Below are 21,775 nucleotides of genomic sequence, written 5' to 3'. Positions count from 1 at the left end.
TAGAGCAAGGCTGCAAGACCGTAAAGGCCAGGACAAGCAGTGGCCAGGGGACTTTTATGAAGAATGACTGCCTAAGGGGACCCTTGCAGCAAAACCCCTTCTCCCCACAGAGCTACCATTTCTGGTACATGGAGAATGTGGATGCAGGTGTGCAACCTGTGCCTGGCACCCGTGAGTCCCAAACAGGATCCATGCGGATGTTTCCGGGGTTGGGCCTCACCACCCTAATCATATATTGGAACCGAGACTTATCTCGGAAAACTACTGAGCAGGGGAGTGGTCTCCTTAAGGGCAGGCCCTATAGAGTGGATTTAAAAAAAAAAAAAAGAAATGTTAAGAGTGAAAGAGTGTCCAAGTGTCTCTGGTTACTCAGCAGCGAATGCTAATGTGACATTTAAATCACAATCTGGAGACCTCATGGCAGGGGCCGGGGGAGTGGGAGAGAGGGAAGCTGGACCCTACATAATGGCAGCCCCTTGTCAACGGCCCTTGAGGAATCACCCGCTGGAGGCTGGGAACGCCAGGGGAGGGCAGCTTCAAAGACACAGCAGGCGCCCGAAGCGGCCTGGGCTCTTTCAGTCTGACCAGTTAGAGCCATTGTTGACTAACCCCATGGAGTTGGCATAAGCAGACACGAGTTGTCATGGCCACAGCCCCAAACTGGCAGGGTGGAGGCACCCCTTAAATGACTTCCCTGCCATCGTATGGCTGCGGAGTGACAGATATTACTTCTGGCTTACCTTGATTTTCCCCTCGCAGTGGGGGTAGCCATCCATAGGAGGCAATACACATTTTTCTTGAGCTCCATTAATGATATCTGTAAAGATGAAAGAGAACAGAGGATACCATCAAGTTTGTGAAACACAAACCTAACATCCTTGCAAGCAAGGGGCAGGGAAAGAAACAGAAAAAGGAAGTCTATGCTGGGAACCAGGCTTGGACCCCTGGAACCCCTCCAGCTGGCCACAGGTCAAGTCGGTCTGCAGTGAGGACCTGACCCAAAGACAGCCAGCCTGCTGGATGGCCAGAGACCTACGATGCCTGTGGCCTAGCTTGGAAGGTGAGCAACACCAACCAGATTGCTTGCATGGAAACTTGCAACTGGGCAACAGAAACCAGACAAACGAGACCAGGAAATGAAGCCACGGGACTGGGAGGGACCACCGTGCCAGGCTATGCAGACAAATTGAGGTCAGGAGCAGCTTCAGGACATGTGCTTGAGCTGAGCAGCCGGCTAAAGACAGGCAAACGGAACCGGTGTGCAGAGAAGCAGAAAGCCACCACACATGTCTGCGAGGTGCAGCTTCTTTTGGACCTGGTTCTTAAATTTCTGCAAAGATCTCTTTACTGCTTCAAATATGTCCTTCTATTAGTTAGCTCAAGTGGATTCCTAATCCTTTTGACGACAGAGTCAAAAGTAAAAAGAATGCCATCAAAGCGCTTACTGTTTAGTGGTGGACAACAGAAAAACAAGCAAACCACTGAACACCAGTATAATAGACACCCACTCCCGTCTCTAGGCTCGAAGCAGGCTTCCTGGGTCTAGTGACGTCTGAGCTAAGATGAGAAGATGAAGCAGGAGTACATCAGGCAAAATGGGCAAGGTAGAAATGGTGTCCAAGGAACCGGGGAGGCTCCAAATGCAGGGACACGCTGAGTGGGATGCAGAGGTGGGAGGTACGGGGGGGGGGGAGGTCAGACAAGAGATCACGCAGGCCCCAAACTGGAAAGGCCTCCAGCAAGTGTCCTGATAAAGACTTTTACTCTTTTTAAGATTTTATTTATTCATGACAGACACACACACACACACACACACACACACACACACACACAGAGAGAGAGAGAGAGAGAGAGAGAGAGAGAGAGAGAGAGAGAGAGGCAGAGACACGTGTGGCAGAGAGAGAGGGAGAAGCAGGCTCAATGCAGGGAGCCCGACGTGGGACTCGATCCCGGATCTCCAGGATCACACCCCAGGCCCAAGGCCGCACCAAACCGCTGGGTCACCGGGGCTGCCCCAAGACTTTTACTCTTCAAGCAAAGTGCACGGCGGAGCACTGAATGCTTTTAAGAAGGGAACAGTTACACTCAGGACTTATGTTTAGGAATGATCATTTCAGCTGGAAACTGGGACAACTTCTAAACCTACATGCTTTTCTTTGGGGACCAACAATATTTTCCAGGCATGCTTGGAAAATGTCACCATGACTTACTGCCAACAGTTTTCTATACAAAGTGCTAATGAGAAATTAGATCCCAAACTACAGCATCATTTGACAGTGGTGTTTCAACGACATTGGTGGCTGCTGGGGTTAAACCAGAAACTATACCTGTCCGTGAAAATTAGTTCTTCTTCTGACAGTCTGAAACAGATTCTTCACCTCTCAGCATTTTCATGAACATTCTACCCGCCACTTGGATAACTAGAGCATAAAATCTATACCCTCCTTATCACGGATTGCAGGCAGTATCATTTAGTAGTTAACATGGAAGATACTTAGCTTGTCAGAGCCTCTGTTTCTCTGTCTGTAAAACTGAAATAAGTGCATCTCTGTTTCATCCAGCTCTTACTCGGCAAGTTAACATTCGTAAAAAGCCTGGTCTGGCACTCCCAACAGCAGGCTCTTTAGACCATAGTACATGCTTAAAAAGTTGGTATTTGGGATCCCTGGGTGGCTCAGTGGTTGAGCGTCTGCCTTCGGCCCAGGGCGTGATCCTGGAGTCCCGTGATCGAGTCCCCCATCAGGCTCCTGCATGGAGCCTGCTTCTCCCTCTGCCTATGTCTCTGCCTCTCACTCTCTCTCTCTCTCTGTGTCTCTCACGAATAAATAAATAAAACCTTTAAAAAAAAAGTTGGCATTTGCTATGTAATTCCACACAACTTACACTCAGTATATCTAAGGGAGCAGTATTTTGAAAGCACAGGTCTTCTAGAAATGCATTCTCCATGTTTTTGAAATGAATACAGGCTTGACGCAGTGGATCTCCCCAGAGCACCCCTGCCCCTTCTCTCACACTTGAAGGGGACAGTAAACTCCAGAACACACTTACAGATGCTTCACTAAAAAAACAGAGATGTTTTTCAATGACCGCTGAGCCTGTTTTTGTTTCTGTTTTTGCGTGGCAACATTTACCAAGCAAATAATCAGCACACAGGTTCCAAGAACATAAGTAGGGTCTGAGACAGCTGGGGGTCGGGGTAATCAGGCATTTAAGGGGATGCTTAGGGAGATATGCTCCCATTCTTTCACATACTACAGGCACTATTCTAGTTCCAGACATTCAGAGCCAGAATTTATGGGAATTAGAGACTACAGAGTTGGAGTGTGGTGGTGTGGGGTGAAGAGAAATCAGTGGGTGGTAAAATAAACCAGTAAGTCCATGAAGGCCTGCCATTAAAGCCTGGTTGCTGACAGTGTGGGGCCTTTTCAAAAAGACTTTCAAGGAATAACAATGTGTTATGCCAAGGGTTGGCAAACCTTTTCTGCAAAGGACCAGAGAGTAAATATCTGAGGCTTGGCAGGGCACGCACACTGTCTCTGCCACAACTATGCCACTCTGGGTTGTAGCAGGAAAGCAACCACATATAAACGAGAATGAATAGACATGGCTGTGTCCTAATAAAACTTTATTTACAAAAACAGAGGCGCGCCCCCCCCCCCATTCTGCTATACTAAGAGAGTCTCAAGATGAGGATCGTAGTTTCTGCAAAGACCTGCTGAAATGGCTTTTTGGAGGACACCTGCAGGCATTCCTCTGCCCCTACCCTGTGCCCACCTGGTTAACAACCCTCTTAAAAACCCAGTTCAAGATTTACCTCTGGAAGAAATAGGCCTAATCCTTCCTTACCATGCCAAACCAGAATTTAGTTAGGATTTAGTGCTGCCTTCCTGCTCCCATTTCTCCCAGGGCACTGAGCAATCCCATTCTCTCCTCCACACGGCTCATCTCTCGCTCTGGGATGTGAGGATGTTGTGGGAACATTCCATCTCCCCGCCCCATCACCAGGCACTCAGTAAGTCCTGGCTCACAGAAAAAATAAGTAAGTCCCACTCCAACTCCCCTGATGGACTCTCCAGCTCAGAGAGAACTAGACTGAGCACAGAGATCTGGGCTTGACCAGGGTTTTTCCTTCTCTTCCACCTGGCAGTCTGTCAGCTAACCCAACAGGGTTCTCTCTGCAATTCCATTAATTTATGACAAATTTTCTCTCCATTCAGTTGTTACACAGTGAGGAGTCAACAATGATGTCCAGAAGTGGAGTTGAAACACTTAAGGCTCTAGGGTAGGAGGGATCTGTGAAAGGGGGAAATAGGAAGTGCCGGCCTTTCCAGGGTGGAGTGAGCTGCTCCCTGAATCTGAACACCAGTAACCTGCTGCCAGTAAACTGAGCACGACCCTCCCAGTTCCGGAGGAGTTTCTGCACATCTCAGAGGGCAGCTCCCCATTTTCTTGCCATCACAATGATGGAAACTCACTAAATAATGTCTTCATTAGTCTGTGTGCATAGAAGACTTTGCTACCTGAAGAAGACCCTTCAATCTAAGGTGGGTTAAAAAAATAAAAGTTCAGGTCAATAAAGGTTAATGTTACTCCTTTTCAGGGGAGACACAGCTTGCTGTACATTAAGCCCCTTCAAAAGGTGACCAAGTTCTGCTATATAGTTTGTTACTAGAAGCTTCTCCTTGCCATTCATTCACCTGAAGTTCTACCAGTATCTTTTTTTTTTTTTTTTTTTGAATGGTGAAAGTACAAGGGTCGGTGGGTGGGTGGGAGAGCAGGGGAGCACTTCCTGCTGTTCAGAATTTGTCAATTGGAGAAGGACAAACATTATATGCTCTCATTCATTTGGGGAATATAAAAAATAGTGAAAGGGAATAAAGGGGAAAGGAGAGAAAATAAGTGGGAAATATCAGAGAGAGAGACAGAACATGAAAGACTCCTAGCTCTGGGAAACAAACTAGAGGTGGTGGAAGGGGAGGTGGCCGAGGAATGGGGGTGACTAGGTGGCGGGCACTGAGGGGGGCACTTGACGGGATGAGCACTGGGTGTTATTCTGTATGCTGGCAAATTGAACACCAATAAAATAAATAAATTTTATTTAAAAAATAAATTTATTAAAAAAATAATTTAGTTTCATCTACCATCCTCCCGAACCAGCCCAAGTTGTGTCTTTCACCAAAAACTTCATCTCTGCACTGATTCTATGGCATTGTCAGCCAGGTATAACACAGAGGGCAGACACCTGGGTAAGAACATTCTGTTGTTTTATGGACCAGTCACCTGGACCCACAAAGTCAGCGGGGGCTCGAATATTGGTTTTAACCTAAGAGAACTCTTTTCTTATGATCAAAGGTGCTTATGACTCAGAAAGAACACACATGCAGGAGGAACAGAAGCGACGAGAGCTCATGAGCACACACAACGTGGGTGTGGAGTCAGGTTCTGTCTCCAGTATGGAGTCAGGTTCTCCCCAAGGGGCCAGTCCCCATATATGCACACATGTTGCATGCAACGGGCATGCTGTTGCACACATGCAGCAGCGGAACATGCTGAGAAAGACAGTGGTGTTTTCAATAAATATTTGGAAGTGACAGAGATAAACAGATATGGAACTAGACACCCAGAGGATTTTTACTCATGCTTCCCCCACCTCTGAGGAAGGAAGGACAGAGCAGGGAGGACAGAAGCCAGTGGTACAGACGGGCTCAGAGACCATGAGAACAGAAAGAGGTGGAGCGGGAAACGAAGGTGGGTGATAACTTCTGAAATATTATCTGCCTTTCTAAGGGGCGGACACATACATGATCACGTTTCATATTAACCACACTCTCCTGCAAAGGAAGGCAGTTAACTCCTCTTACAGCTTAGAAAGGAGAAATTCTAAAGTCCTCAGCATCTACCTCCCAACTGAGCCCACAGTCACCAAGAATGTGCTGCCTGCCATGTGCTGAAATGTCAAGGCTGTATCCCTGCAACAAGACACAGTCTGTGCCTTCACAGAGCTCATCCCAGCGTGGGGGGAGAAGGGATCTCACACAGCAGAGCTAGACACACATTAGTAGAGCCCCCTGGGAGGGAGGACGGCCAACTCCGCGCTGTGGCCCAGCACCCAACACGGCACCTGCCACATTGCCAGCTCCAGAGTATTCTTTTAAGCAAATGAATGAACAAATATTACAAAGGGGTGAAAACCTCAAGTTCCAGGGGAAGGAAGAGGGGAGAAAGTAGTACAGAAGACAAGGAGTAGGAGATCCTCATTCAGTATCACTGCACCAGGATTCAAAGTTCTGGATTACACATCAACAGAGCTGCAGAGGATTTGCATCTGACATCAGGAAAAATGGCAGGAAGGGGTGGCAGGGAAAGAAGAGTCCTTTCTGATGCAGGGAGGGCACGTGGCCTATCCCCATGTGAGTTACTGGTGTTCACACCTTACTGGCATTTAAAAGGACAGGCTGTGGTTCTGTGATATAGGATCTGAAAGTGTCCTATGTGAAGTGTCCTGATGTATTTTAAGTCAAATACAAGATCCACTGGGTACCGTACAGAGATATCTTTATGTTTGAGCCACCCACTTCAACATACCTACACGGAGAGGCTGTCCTGTGTGTTTTTTAAAACATCATCAACTGTTAACTGCAGCCTCAGGAAACACCCACCTATACTAACGGATTTAAAGTTAATGATAACTATTCCTTCCTGTTGCACAAAAGAGATCTAGAAATTTAAAAGGGAGGGTAGGCTGTAGCCAGGTGCCATCCTTAATCCTTACTGTATCAATGCTTCTAGGTAGCACTGCCTGTAAGAAACCTGAGTCCCTGGATCCTGGGCAATGAGAATGAGGTGGAGGGGAGAGCAGGAGAGAGAGGGGGAGAGCAGGAGAGAGAGAGAGAGAGAGAGAGGCGGGAAGAGGTGTTCATATGGCTCCACACAGAAGATCGTTATTTCAAAGTGAAAGCTGACCCTAGCAAGGAGCTTCCTCTGTTAAGGCTCACTTTTCTGTGGATGAATTATAGCAAAGAGGACTAGTGTTGGAAATGGCCCTTCTTTTCAAGCATGGAACACACTTGTAGAACACTACTGTTCACGCTGTACCTAAAATTGAACATGCATCTGACAGGTAAAGGGTGATTCCTTCATAGTGACTTTACAGGGAGGGAGAGAGAAAAGAAAGAAAGAAAAAAAGAAAAATAGTAAGTAGGTTTTAAAAAAATAATATTTCAGAAACCTCAACATAACCACCTGCCCACTCCAGGAAGGTTTAGGGGACAGAATAAGGTCAATCTCCTGGTCCAGTTCCTTTGCCAGCACCTTAGATGACCATCGTCATGAACAAGGAGGGTTCAATTCCACCTGAAGGCACGCCACACGTATTTCCTCTCAAAAGATAAAGGGTCTCCAGTGATTGCATTTTGTGTGCAGGACAAGGGAGCATTTCTCTCAGAACACCTGATAAGAGCAAGAAGGCCCCGTTGTCAGATGGCCCCTGCAGAGCACCCACGTGTACACACCACTGGTCCAGCTGTTCTGCGCCAGCTGGGAACCAACTCCACTCTGCACTCGGCCTGGACACTGGATGCTGGAGACGAAGCTCCTGCCAGCACTTCCATCAGCTGGCCTGGCTTCAGGAGTTAATAGCAATAAATCGGACAGAAATCAGCCATGGTGAAATATAATCTCCCATTAAAAATGACCTCACCAGTCATTCTCAGCTTGGCAAATATTCATTTAGGGCCATTTTACATTTGCATTATAAAAAAACAGTGATTTAATTTCTATAACTGTGTTGTTTCAGTCCCAGGGTTCAGAGGAACAGGAAGCTCTCTGCCCACCAAAAGGAGCAGGGACCAACAATGGGTAACAAGTTCAATTCCCTCACAGATCCCCGGGGATAGATACTGGGCACCTTGAAAAGAATTGTTTGTATTTTGTTTTTTAACCTAGGAAGCTAGAAATACAATCACTGTATGAAAAATGTTTAAGATTGCAAGGGATCTGTGAAGCCCTGTTAGCAGGGTTGACTTCTTCTGATTCATAAAATCACGGTTTACAGAAATGGAAATGCTCTATTCATTCACTGGTGAAAATGAAAATTCATTAAGTATCTCCCATATACAAGGCATTCTGCACGTTCAACCCAGGCCTCTGTCTTCTAGCCAAGATGATTTCCACCACACTCTTTGTAGGTATTAAAATGCACACCATTGGGGTGCCGTGGGTGGCTCAGCTGGTTGTGCATCCAACTCATCCAACTTTTGGCTCATGTTGTGATCGCAGGGGTCATGGGATCCAGTCCCACACTGGGCTCTGCACTCAACAGGGAGTCTGCTTATCCTTCTTCTTCTGCTCCTCCCCCTGCTCTCTCTCTCTCTCTCTCACACACACATACATCAAATCTTAAAAAAAAAAAAAAAAAAAACCCACACTACTACCATTACCACCACCTTCAAGTTCTGCATGGGGAATCTCAAGAGTCCATTCTGAAGGATGAAATGACAAATTCTCACTCCCCTCTACAGCTCCAAGGACTTTGTGGACTTGCTAAGTACCCAGAGCTACAATATTACCCATGTACAAATACTCTGGACATACCAGAAGTCAATGAAAAAATCGTATTCAAAGTACAGTTTCTCCATGTACTTTTCAAGAATGGAACCAATATGTAAAAAGAATGAAGTTGTAAGGACTAAGGAAACACAGTATCACGCAAATAACCCTAGATTATTTATGCTTCCCTTTGTCATGCCCTCTTTCTCTCTTTTTTTTTTTAGCAGGATTATCTGCCAAATAAAGCTTTTAAGTCAGCATTAATAAGGTTTTCTCTGTTCTTGGTGAACCAGAATTAAAAAGGGGAACTAGCCTTAAGATTTTCAGTATGAGGGGGGCCTGATGGCTCAGTCAGTTAAGCATCTGCTTTCTGCTCAGGTCATGATCTCAGGGTCCTGGGATAGAGGTCCTGTGGGGTTCCCTGTTCCGTGGGGAGCCTGCTTCTCTCTCTCCCTCTGCTGTTCCTCCTGCTTATGCTCTCTCTCAAATAAATAAATAAATAAATTTTTAAAAGATTTTCAGTATGAGAGGCAGAGTCTATAAGAATCTCTCTCTCTCTCTCTCTCTCTCTCTCTCTCTCTCTCTCACACACACACACACACACACACACACACACACACAACCTACATTCTGATAACCCCCCAGGAATTCCTATAGATAAAAACATGTCAGGTTCCTAGGAATGTTCAGGCAAAAGAAGGTGGTTATCACACACTTAGGAGCACATATGCACAGTAGGCAGAAAACCTGCCACTCACTAGAAAAAGAAAGCTTACCATCGGTAGCCATCAGGGAAACACAAGTCAAAACCACAGTGAGATACCACATCAGTATCACCTCCAGGGAAAGAGCCATCATCAAAAGTTCAGACAGAAAGAAGTGTTGGCAAGGATGTGCAGACATCAGAACCCTCAAACACTAGCAAGTGGGCATCGAAAATGGTGTGGCTACTTTGGAAAACGGTCTAGAAGTTCCTTAGAAAGTTAAAAATAGAGTTATCGTCTGACCCAGCAATCCTGCTCCCAGGTATACAACCAAAAGAAATGAAAAGGATCTGTCCACACAAATTATATACAAATGTTCACAGTCACATGATTCACAAGAGCCCAGAGTGGGGGCAAAACCCAAACGTTCATCAACTAATCAATGGATAGATGAAATGTGTCATATCCATGTGACTGAATATTACTCAGCCACAAAAAAGGAATGACATATTGATTCATGCTACAACATGGATGAACCTTAGAAACATTAAACTAAGTGAAAGAAAGCACTTGCCAAAGATGGCATACTATATAGTTTCATATATATGAAACATTGAGAAGAGGCAGATCTAGAGAGAGAGAAGGAGATGAGAAGTAGATGAGTGGTGGCCTGGGGCCGGGGGAAGGAGAGGTTGGGAGCAGGGGGATGAAAATTAACAGGATCTCTTTCTGAGGTGATAAAAATGTTCTAAAATCGACTGTGGGGATGTGGTTGCACCAGCCCGTGAATATATTCAAAGCCACTGAACTGTGCACTTTAAAAGGGTGAACTGTATGACATGTGGATTATTTCTCAATAAAGCTGTTCCAAAAAACCACACAGACAAAAATAAAGCCTGCTACTGGTTCATTCAACAAAATCCTGCACATACACGAACGTCTGTAATGCTTTTAGTTCCTCCCTCAGCAGTACACAGAGGGCCACAAAGCCATCTTTACCTTGTGGGAGTGTAGAACGTTAACTAAAGCTTGCACACTTGCACGCCAGGAAGGGTAGTTAACACGCAGTGCAACACAGAGTAAGTTCCAGCAACACAGCCCATGGATGCGCGGGCAAGGAGAGGAGGAAGCGGTACTTCTCAGCCCGTCTGCCATCCTCCCAGCTCTTGTCACCCTTCACACCACTGTGACAATCTGGAGTGGAACACTTGGCCACCCTGTTGGGGCCTCTCGTCCCGTCCAGTGGGACTATGCTCAGGCCAAGGAGACGAGAGAGGAAATGACAGGCAGGCTCTAACCTCAGGACAATCTGCCTGGCTGCATCTGTAGTTCTGACCCTCTTCCTGTGGCCTGGTAGATGGATGTGCCATGGCCCAGCCACATGGGGAATTGAGAATCTTGAACCTTGGGGCAGGCCTGGATTGCTTGCTACTGGGTTTATTGAGTCAAGGACACCCTTGTCTCCTTTGAGCACTCCCTTGAGCACACTGAGACTCTTCTTGGGTCTCTTTGTTACAGCAGCTTAGTTTGTATCTGAAGTTATCAGAACAAGTGGGATTTCAGTTGGCATTAAAGGACAAGCAGGAATACCCAGGAGGGGGTTTGAGAGCTAAGCGCACGGAAGAACAAGAAAAGCAATAGCCAACACAGACACAGCACCAACTACACCCTCCTGTCATTCATGCCCATGCATTATCTCACACGTCCTCCTCCCAGGAACCCCAGACAATGCACATTATCCCCCATTTCATAGAAGACACTGGGGCCCAGAAAGATTAAGTAACTTGGCCAAGGTCACAGAACAAATTGGTCCTCCTTGCCTCTCTCTGCACATCAAAATCACTTGGAGAGCTTTTAAAAAGGTACCCCACCCTCCCAAGATTCTGATTTAAATGGTCTGGCCAGTGATTCAGCCACTGCCCTTTTTTCTGCTTGCCTCACCTTGGGTCATTCTAAATGGGCAACCACAGTGAGGAACCAGTCAACAGCAAATGTTAAAATAAGGTAGGGACATGGAACACAAGGAAAGGTCAGAAATGGAAAACAGGTTTTTTATCTTCTACTCCAACTCCCAGAGTGTTCTACTGAGAAAGCAAATCCACCCCCAGTGGCTAATTGTAACCAATCGATCATCACCGTCTGTGAGGGTACAGAGAGCAGAGGGGGGCCCAGGTGGCCAAAGCAGAAGACTTGGGTAAGAAATAAGGTTGGAAAGGTTATACTACACGTCATACTACAAAGTCATGAATTCCAGCTAAGGTGGCTACACACACTTGTGTAGCTGGGTAGAATGGCGTGGGAGAGTAACTGAGAGCCTCTGAGCAGAGAAGTCACAGGCTGAAAAATGTGAAATAATAAAAAAAAAAAGGCATTAGCCAGCCACAGTTGAAGGATAAAAATTTGACCAAATGCACTTTAAAAGATGCTACTGCAGAAAGGCTTCATGAATAAAGTTGATACCTAAAGTAAGACATCAAGGAGTCAAAATGTGTTTTTCGCTGGTCAGAAAGCTCGAGATACTATCCAACACAGTCTATAAATATAGTCGGTAGTGTTCCACCCCTTCTTTTTGTTGATAGTGGCTTCTAATGTCTTTCTTAATTTGCCCCTGAAAATGCCATTTCCATTTAATTAAACTTTCACTGGTGCCTAGTTTGTAAGTAAGTGGTAAATCCTTTGCAAACTTTCACATGTCTTTCCAAGAGGATGGTACATCAGGCGCTAAAGTTATAAAGCTATAAAAATCTGTCCTCTCTCATCTTCAAATAGTAGATCAATCCTCCCACAAAAGGCCATCTCTCCTCCTGGCCACCATGCTGGATGCCCTCTCACCATGAAGCAACTAGAGGTGGCACAGTAAAACATTCCAAGAAAGAGCAGCACTTTGGTACACTGCTTTTTTCAAGTTTTTGACCACACCCAGCCCTAGCTGTGTCCACGGTAAAAAGAGGTTGAGTACAGACTTTGTACAGTAAAGGGCAGGGCTGGAAGGATCATCTAAGAGACCTCAGCAGAGATTACCCCTCTGCCACTGACCAGCTGGACAACCTGGCCAAATGGCTAAACCATCCTGTGTCTATGTTTCCTCAGGCAATAAACACAGTCAGCAAAACCTCCTACATCTGGCTTATCATTTCTGTGCCAGGTGTTCATCAACGGCTTCATATAACCCTCAGAGTGACCTTCAAATTCGAATGTGGAATGCTGAAGGCAAGAAAGTCATGAAAAAGAGAGACTGCCTCCAGCACACTGAAATATTCCGTGCTAGCTCTCATTTGCACAACTCGTCTGTTTTGCTCAATGTGTATACTTGTCCTACTGTCTGTATAGGTTTTATGTCTGTGTTGCCCGTCTTAGATTCATTTTATGTCACAATGTTTGGGGGTGTGTGAGATACAGTCAGCGACTAAAATGCTTTAGATTTATGGAAGGAAAAAAGTTCAAGCCTTTTTAAATAAATAGCACAACAGCATATATTATATATTCTAATAGCTCTGAGATTAGAAAATAAAACTGAGTTTGCAATATGATTTGGATAATCAGAGTTCTTTTTACGCATAAATCTACATGTATTCATCTCTACGTAAATGCCATATTCTGTAAGTTTATACTTAATTTCTGCTTTCATTTCTCCTGCAACAAAAATCTTCTTCAGCATTTTAAGTAATGATATAAGGGACACTGAATATCACACATGGGTAATATATATATATATATATATCCAGTTATAATAAATGGGCATTAATAGTCACTAAACTGTTGTATAAAATGCTAGTTTTTTATACAACAAAAACAAAAGAAAGAAAAAAGAAAACACTGGTGTCATATTCCCAGAAAAAAAGTTTCTGTATATAATATTTTTCAAAATAAGATACAGTATTGACAGCTTTTGATGCATCCTCAGTTGTCAATTTATGTTTAAGAAAATATACTGGGAAGTTGGTGGCAGTCATTAAAAATTCAAGATTATACTTGAAAAACTGTATCAAATTCTCAAGTTGGGTGTCTAAGCCCATTTTTACACCTATTCTTTTTCCAATAAACAGGGTAGGGCACAGCCTTCCTTCCCTTGTCCTCCTCTCATACGGGGTTTACTGGGAGAGGAAAAGAAACCTAATGCTCCCATCTCCAGGAATAGCAGCTTGCCCCTGGGAGGTGGAGCACTCGCCCCTCTCTTCATCCCCACAGGTGATTCCATTCTTCATCTACAGCAGTTGACTTAAGCACATACATTTCTGACTATTTCTCTCAAATTGCCAAAGGTGCTTGAGTTTGGATGTTGTTAGGAAACTAGAGAAACATATACACAGTGTGTGTGTGTGTGTGTGTGTGTGTGTGTGTGTTTCTTTGCTGAAACTGAAGGAGGACAGAATACAGTTACTAACTGTGGAGATGGGCTAGGCTATTTGAATTGTACAAACTGTCAAAGATAGATAGGTGTGTTCTTTTCACATCACACAATGCCCCTTTCTCGAATCGCCTGTCACAAGCCTTTATGCAGCTGCTAGTAAAAGACAGAGATTCTAATTGGCCACCCAAGATATCTACAGGCAACAATGAAGTATTTTGATTATTCTTTTAATAGGAGATCAAGGTAAATTTTTGTTTTCACTCCCTCATACAAACCAAGATTTGCTTGCTTGCTTTGTGTGTGTGTGTGTGTGTGTGTGTGTGTGTGTGTGTGAGAGAGAGAGAGAGAGAGAGAGACTTGGTTATAGCCCTGCTTCTCCCAATTTAGCATGGAAAAATAAATTTTAAGTTAATTTAGAATTAAGATGACACCCTGATAATAAGCTTTTGGTACTGGAAAAAGAAATCAAAACTAAAAAAAAAAAAAAAAAAAAAAAAGAAGAAGAAGAAGCTAAAGTCCCAGAATACTGAGAACACAAACAGGTACATCAAACTCTTTGGTTTAAGTCTGAAGAAAGAGTGAGAGCTTGAGAGCTGCTTAATTTTGGGGTCTCATTTGATTTATTCAAAGTTGCATGAAATCCATTAGCCCACTGGCATGAAACCTACAGGCTATGCCTACTGGATGCCTGCTTGGCTAGAGATGTATCTCAAAAAAAACCAGGCTATCTTCTAACTTAATTCCTTTAAACTTTCCTTGCTCCTAGCAGGTTTTTCTTCCTGTGGAAAGGAAATCTGCCTGGTGTGAAGACCATATAAATTTGGACACTGATACTTAGCGTATGAAATTGAGAGAGTAATGTACTTATTCTTAAATGTTGTGTTACTCTTAAATGCTATTCATCTACTCAATAGAAAAGCCTAGTAAATACGTGACTGCAGCTTCCTTTTAGTTATGAAACACATAGGTTTTGAAATGACTGGGCAGTTGTTTCATGAAGTAGTCTGTTCCTAGACTGGAATTAGTTTTTACATCAGTCCTTGGAAGGTTCTCATCCTCTCCTGGTAGGATTACTACCTGGAGATCTCCTTCAGAAGGCCTATCCCACCAGGCCAGTATCCAAAACAAACTTCACTCACTCACTTGCTCCCTGCCATGGTGTCCAGGGCAGAGCAGAGAGCACACTCGCATTACCAGCCTAAAAATGGTGTTTATCGTCTTTAAAGCAAGAAAGAGCTGGCATAAATACCCAGGGGCGGGGGAGTGTCAGAGCAGTGAAAGGATATACCTCAAACTGTTTACTGGCCAGGGCAGACTGTTCAACTGCTTAACTTGGGCAAGAACTATATGATCAATTTAATTTGGGATTTGTTATAAAAAAAAAAAAACGTGAGAACTTCTATATTGGCAATGACAGAAAGCTTCTACTGACATAATCTTTGTACAGATAATACTTAGAACAAGACAATGAACAGAAGGAATAAGAGAAGGCATTCAAAGGAATTTGATGCTTAAAACAAGTGAACTGCACTGCATTGGATAAGATCCACATTTATATGGTTTTGCCCATGAGGAGGACTCTTTGTCTGGGTGGTGGGAGCTAACTAGAAGGTAAGCAAAAGGCTATGTTTTAGGATTAAGTTTGGGCAACCAGGTAGCTAGAAATTGAGATAGGATATTCCCCAAAATAAGGAACCAAAAAGGAACCCTAAAATCTGCACATAGACTACCCTGCAATCCTTGAATGACCCCATAAAGTTCTAAAGGTATACAAAGATTGAGCTGCTGTTATTGCAGGGGAGTCTAGATTTAAATGCTAACAATGCAGAGAGGTTTGGTTAACATTTCAGGTCTTCCACTGAAACCCCAGAATCCTCCCATCAGCCTCAGGACTTAATACTTCCTAGGACTAGGACAAAAACTGAAACAGACACACTCAACAAACCTGACCTTATCAAGCCTTGGTAAGTTCAAGGTAGTAAGTCAGTAATTTAACTGCTGGCTAGAACAAAAATCAACACTCCTCAGAGGAAGATAACAGAACACGGACACTCTACAACATATCATTATCATGTCCAATATATAATAAAGAATTATACAGGCATAGGGAAGGAGAATGTGAACCAAAGTCAAGAAAAGCAGTTAACAAAAAATATATCCCAAGACGATATTAATGTGGCAATTGACAAACTAAAGCAGCTAAGTCCTACTTAAAGTAGGACGAAAGACAAAGAAAGGAACACCTTTTTCTTTTTAAAAAAGAAATTTCAGAATCGAAAAAGTTCATTATCTAAAGTGAAAAATGCACAGAATGGAATTAACTACAAATTGGAGATGCAAAAGAAGGATCAATAAACTCGAAAAAACGGAAATTATTCAATCTGAAAACCACACAAGATTGAGGAGAAAAAGTGAGCAGGGTGGGACAACATCATGTAGCTTAAACTGTTTAAACATATGTTCAGAGGTAGAAAAGAGAGAAAATGAGGAAGAAAAATATTTAAATAACGGCCATTTTCCAAATGTGGTGAGAAACATTAACTTCAGATCCAGTATCTCAGTGAACCACAAGCAATATAAAGACAAAAACAATTAAATTTCTCAGCATCACACTGCTAAAAGCCAAAGATAAAATGTTGAAAGCAGCCAGAGAAAAATGAGACATATTACATAAAAGGGTACAAAGACAGAAATGTCACTTGACTTCTCATCAGAAAAAGATGAAGGATAAAAAAAAAATCAACAAAGAAACAGTATTTCTGAAGTCTTCAAAGAACATTACTGCTAAAGAACTAGAGTTTTCTACCACCAGTCTCTATTCTTGCCCTTGAAAAATGCCAGCCCCCCATAATGCCATTTTCAGATAAATAAATGAGAGAATTCACCACCAGCAAGCAGTCCTGCATGGCAAGAAACAAAAAAAGTCCTCCATGTTGTAAGGGAAATGTCTTCAAACAGAAATTTATAACTGGAGAAAGGAATGAAAAGCATCATGAATGTTAATATGGGGGTAAATATAAAAGACTATCATTGTTTCCTTCTCTTAATTTATCAATTGACTAATGTGAAAGTCATAATAGGGTATAATGAGGTTTAAAACATTTGTAGATGTAAAATATTTAATAATAGTACAAAGGATACAGGATTAATGGGATTAAGCATAAACTGGAATATTAACCCTAGGTAGACTGTGATAAACTGAAAAAGTCTATCAAAATCTCTAGAACATGTAACAGCAAGCTACAGTATAGAGGCCATACCCAGCCCACCGCTTGCTTATTTTTGTATAAACTTAACTGAAATACAGCCATGCCATTCATTTATGCATCATCTACAACTGCTTCTGCACTAAAATGGCAGAGTTCAACACCTGCCACAGAGAGCACTGGTCCACAAAGCTATAATATTTACTACCTGGTCACTTACACAAAAAGTTTGTCAAACCCTTTCCTATAGAGTCCTTTGGTCACTTTTACTATTCACAGATTTTTTTTAGGGAGGGGAGAGGGGTATCTAGGAGGTGGACTAGTGATGATTTACTTCTGCCCAAATCTCTTTCATTTCAAGGCAAGGGCCTCATCTTCTGTAGAACATCCACAACCCAAGGTCAGAGGAAAAAAACAGAAACACAAGGGTGTCACTCTGTCGGTATGGGCTCCAGTTGATACTTGTGGGTTCTAGCAGGTTCTTACTTATCTTCGTTTCTTGGCTGCCTGGCCTGTGGATTTCAAGCTCCAGGGTCAGACACAAGGACTTAGAGAAACTGTTAAACAAGCTGCCATTATTGTGTAAGGTCAAAGCCCTTTAACAAATCCCTTAATATAAACAGTAGGGTGTGCATATACCTGCACACACATACCCACACACATCCTCTCCAAGTGTTCTACTTCTCTGATTTAATCCTGAGAGACAAATTAATAAAGCCAAAGCTGGTTCCTTGAAAAGATGAATAACATGTATAACCTCTAGCAAGAATGATCATGAAAAACAGAAAATACATATGAGTAATATTAACAATTAAAAGAGAGATGTTACTGCAAATCCTACAAATCCTACAGATGTTAAACGAATAAGAGAAAATTATGAACGACTTATGGGAATATGTCTACTGCTTAGAAGAAATGATGGGCTTGTGCATTTCTGGCAGCATTATTCACATCAGTCCAAAACTGGAAATGACTCACATGTCCATTATCAGGAAAACAGATCAATTATGCTATAGTTATAAAGCAGAATATTATTCCGTGATTTTAAAAATCCTGATATAGGCAGTACCATGGATGAATCTCAAGAATAGGAAGGAAGCCAGACACAACAAAATGTTTATACTATATGATTTCATTTTTATGTAGCTCAAGAACAGGCAAAATTCATCTATGGTGATAGAAATCAGAACAATGATTGCCTATGAGAGGATGGAGACAGAATGGAAGGAGGCATGAGGGAACATTCTGGGGTGATGAATATGTTCTGTATCTTGCCTGCAGTGCTGGTTTTATAGATGTACACATTTATCAAAACTCATCAAATGGTACACTTAAGATCTGTGCCTTGCATTATATGTAATTTTGCTCTCACATAAAAATTAAGCTAAGTTGCTTCAAAAATGTACGCTTTCTCTGTGATTGAGGAATACAGATGAAGAAACATTATTTTCCTTTGCTAATCTCCCTTTATTAACCCTTTGCCAACCACCTTCAGAAAGAAAGGCTCTCCAATATGCATCTTAAAGCACCTCAAATATTCGTACCTTCAGTGGCCTTCATATTACCTGTTTTGCTGTGGGCTGAGTGTGCTGGGGGCTCCCTCAGTTTACACTGGTTACAAAAGTACAGAGAGAACTGACATTAAACCTTTATTCTGGAAACTGGAATCTCAGAGTTAAGTACAATCTGTTGGTAAAGTGTTTTTCTCAACTACTGACTACATTGAGGTGTCCCTTATTTGGAGTGGACTAGTTAATTGAGTATTTAAAGTGCTCAGCCTGAAGCTGAATAGGAATTTAAATAACAGCCTTCACTCTAAAATGTAGCTGCATGTGTGCAGGAAGAGTCAGCTGTCCTAGGACATAATCACCCGGAAGACACAGAGCAAAGGTTGTGATTTCATTCCTCCCTGTCTGTGGCCTTTGACAGAAATCACTTGACTTCAATTCATCATATGCAACCCTGATTTCTTCGACTGTCTGTAGGATGTGCTTCCTTCCTCTCAAACTAAGCTCCTAAGTAAGTACTGAAAAGGGAAGACAGTTTGTCTAAGTGAGGGAAATAGGAGTAATTATGAATTTTTCATTTTTCAGCAATCAGACAAAGGTTAACAAGGACTAGGGAATGGTTGCTCCTGCAAAAGTTACGGTGAACAACCAATACTGTGAGGAATTAATCTTACTTTACTTCTACTCTGTTCACCAGACCACAGGTACTAGTTTTATATTAACTTTTGCCTTACAGATCAAAAGGTAATCACTATACATCACTCCACCAAGAGAAAGGATAAAAACCATATGATCATTTCAACAGATGCAGAAAAAGCATTTGACAAAGTACAACATCCATTCATAATAAAAATCCTCAAAAAAGTAGGTTTAGAAGGAATATACCTCAACATAATAAAAGCCACATATGAAAAATCCACAGCTAACATCATTTACAAACTCAGAGCTTTCCCCTTTAGATGAGGAATAAGACAAGGATGTCCACTCTCACCACTTTTATTCAACCTAGTGCTGAAGTCCTAGCCATAGCAATCAGACAACAAAAAGGGAATAAAAGGCAACCAAATTTGTAAGAAAAAGTAAAATTCAGTATTTGCAGATGACACTATATAAAGAAAACCTTTTAGACTCCACCAAGAAACTACTACAACTGGGGCATCTGGGTGGTTAAGTTCTGACTGGTATTGGCTTAGGTCGTGATCTTGGAGTCCTGAGATCGAGCCCCACACTGGGCTCCATGCTCAGCACAGAGTCTGCTTGGAAGTTCTTTCTCCCTCTCTCTCCACCCCTCCCCCCTTATCTCAAATAAATAAATCTTAAAAAAAACACTACTATAATTGATCAATGAATTCAGTAAGGTTCCAGGGTACAAAATCAATATACAGAAATGTATTGCATTTGTATAGACTAATAATGAATTGGCAGAAAAAGAAGTTAAGAAAACAATCCCATTTACAATTGCACCAAGAATAAAATACCTACGCATAAGCTTAACCAAGGAGGACAAAGACCTATACTCTGAAAACTATAAAACACTGTTAAGACAAATTGAAGACAACACAAATAGAAAGATTTTCCATGCTCATGAATTGGAAGAACAAATATTGTTAAAATGTCCATACTACTCAAAGATACCCACAGATTTAATGCAATCCCTATCAAAACACCAACAGTACTTTTCACAGAACTACAACAAATAATCCTAAAAGCTGTATGGACCCACAAAAGACTCAAAGAGCCAAATCAATCTTGAAAAGGAAGAGGTATCACAATCCCAAATCTCAGGATATACTCATGGCTGTAGTAGTCAAAACACTATGGTACTAGTAAAAAACAGACACATAGATGAATGGAACAGAATAGAGAGCCCAGAAGTGAACTCACAATCATGGTTAATTAATCTATGACAAAGGAAGGAAGGACGAATTCGGACTACTTTCTTACACTATATATAAAAATCAACTCAAAATAGATTAAGTACCTGAATCTGAGACTTTAAAAATCCTAGAAAAGAACACAGAACACACAGAGAAGTTTCTCTGACATTGGCCATAGCAATATTTTTCTAGATATGTTTCCTCAAGCAAGGGAAACAAAAACAAACTATTGGGATTGTATCAAAATAAAAAGCTTTTTCACAGTAAAGGAAACCATCAACAAAACAAAAAGACCATCTACTGAATGGGAGAAGATATTTGCAAATGATAAATTCTATAAGGGGTTAATCTCCAAAACATATAAAGAACTTACAACAACACAAAAAATAATCTGATTAAAAATGGGCAGAAGTCATGAACAGGTATTTCTTCAAAGAAGACAACCAGATGGTCAATGGACATATGGTGAGATGCTCAACATCATTCATCATCAGGGAAATGCAAATCAAAATCACAATGAGGGATCACCTCATACCTACCTGAATGGCTAGAATCAGAAAGACAAGAAACAAGTGCTGGTGAGGCTGTGGAGGAAAAGGAACCTTCATGTACTCTTGGTGAGAATGCAAGATGGTGCATTTTCCACTGTGGAAACAGTATGGAGGTTCCACAAAAGATTAAAAATAGAATTACTATATGATCCAGGAATTCTACTACTGGGAATTTATCCAAAGAATATTTATTCAAAAAGATATATGCACCCTATGCTTACTGCATTATTTATAACAGCACAGTCAAAGTATGGAGGCAATCTAAATGTCCATCAATTGATAAATAAATGGATAAAGAAGGTGTGTGTGTGTATGTATATATGTATATATACACATACATACACACCACTGACTATTACTCAGCCATAAAAAAGAATGAAACCTTGCCAACTGTAACAGATGCATCTAGAGTATAATAAGAGTATAATGCTAAGCAAGACAAGTCAGTCAGCAAAAGACACATGCCATATGATTTCACTCGTATTTGGAACTTAAGAAATAAAACAAATGAACAGAAAATAAAAAGAGATAAAGGGGGGGATGGATGAAACAGGTGATGGGGTTTAAGAGGACATGTACCATGATGAGCGATGAACAGAACTGTTGAATCACTATACTGTACACTTGAAACTAATAGAACTGTTAACCATAACTCGAATTTTTTTTAAAAAAAACAATTAAGTGATAATAAATTATAAAAGTAAAAGCCAGGATTCTAGCAACATAAAAAAAAAAATAAGTGTCTCATTTCCCGGAATGAAACTTCTTAGAATCACAAAAGTAAGACAAGATTATTATTAAAGATAATAAAATTTTATAAAGTAATCACTAATGATTTAATTATATGACAAAAATTGCATGATACCAGATGGAGAGATATTCCCAGAGTCCCATGGATAGCACAGAGAAAGCCAGGAAGGAGTATGCTGAAAAAAGACAAGATTTATGTGTTCCAGGGGTGAGCACTTGCTATAGGAAGGGGACACTGCCCAAGGGTATTTTGGTCACACATTATGAGGTCAGAGAAAGAT

General features: G+C 41.9%; 1 protein-coding gene across 5 annotated transcripts in view; it reads right to left on the bottom strand.

Moving 5' to 3' along the window:
* Window positions 1–21,775, bottom strand: part of MGAT5 (alpha-1,6-mannosylglycoprotein 6-beta-N-acetylglucosaminyltransferase) — a 286,577-nt gene that overhangs the window by 141,107 nt on the left and 123,695 nt on the right. For all 5 annotated transcript variants that reach the window (XM_041739318.1, XM_041739321.1, XM_041739319.1 and 2 more), the window contains one exon: window positions 741–817. In XM_041739318.1, coding sequence (XP_041595252.1) covers window positions 741–817 — 77 coding nt within the window. The remainder of the gene's footprint in view (window positions 1–740; window positions 818–21,775) is intronic.

Source organism: Vulpes lagopus, chromosome 24, assembly GCF_018345385.1.
Source record: "Vulpes lagopus strain Blue_001 chromosome 24, ASM1834538v1, whole genome shotgun sequence".
Taxonomy (NCBI): domain Eukaryota; kingdom Metazoa; phylum Chordata; class Mammalia; order Carnivora; family Canidae; genus Vulpes; species Vulpes lagopus.
Note: the sequence above shows the minus strand (reverse complement) of the source record. Positions and strands in the feature narration are given on the sequence as shown.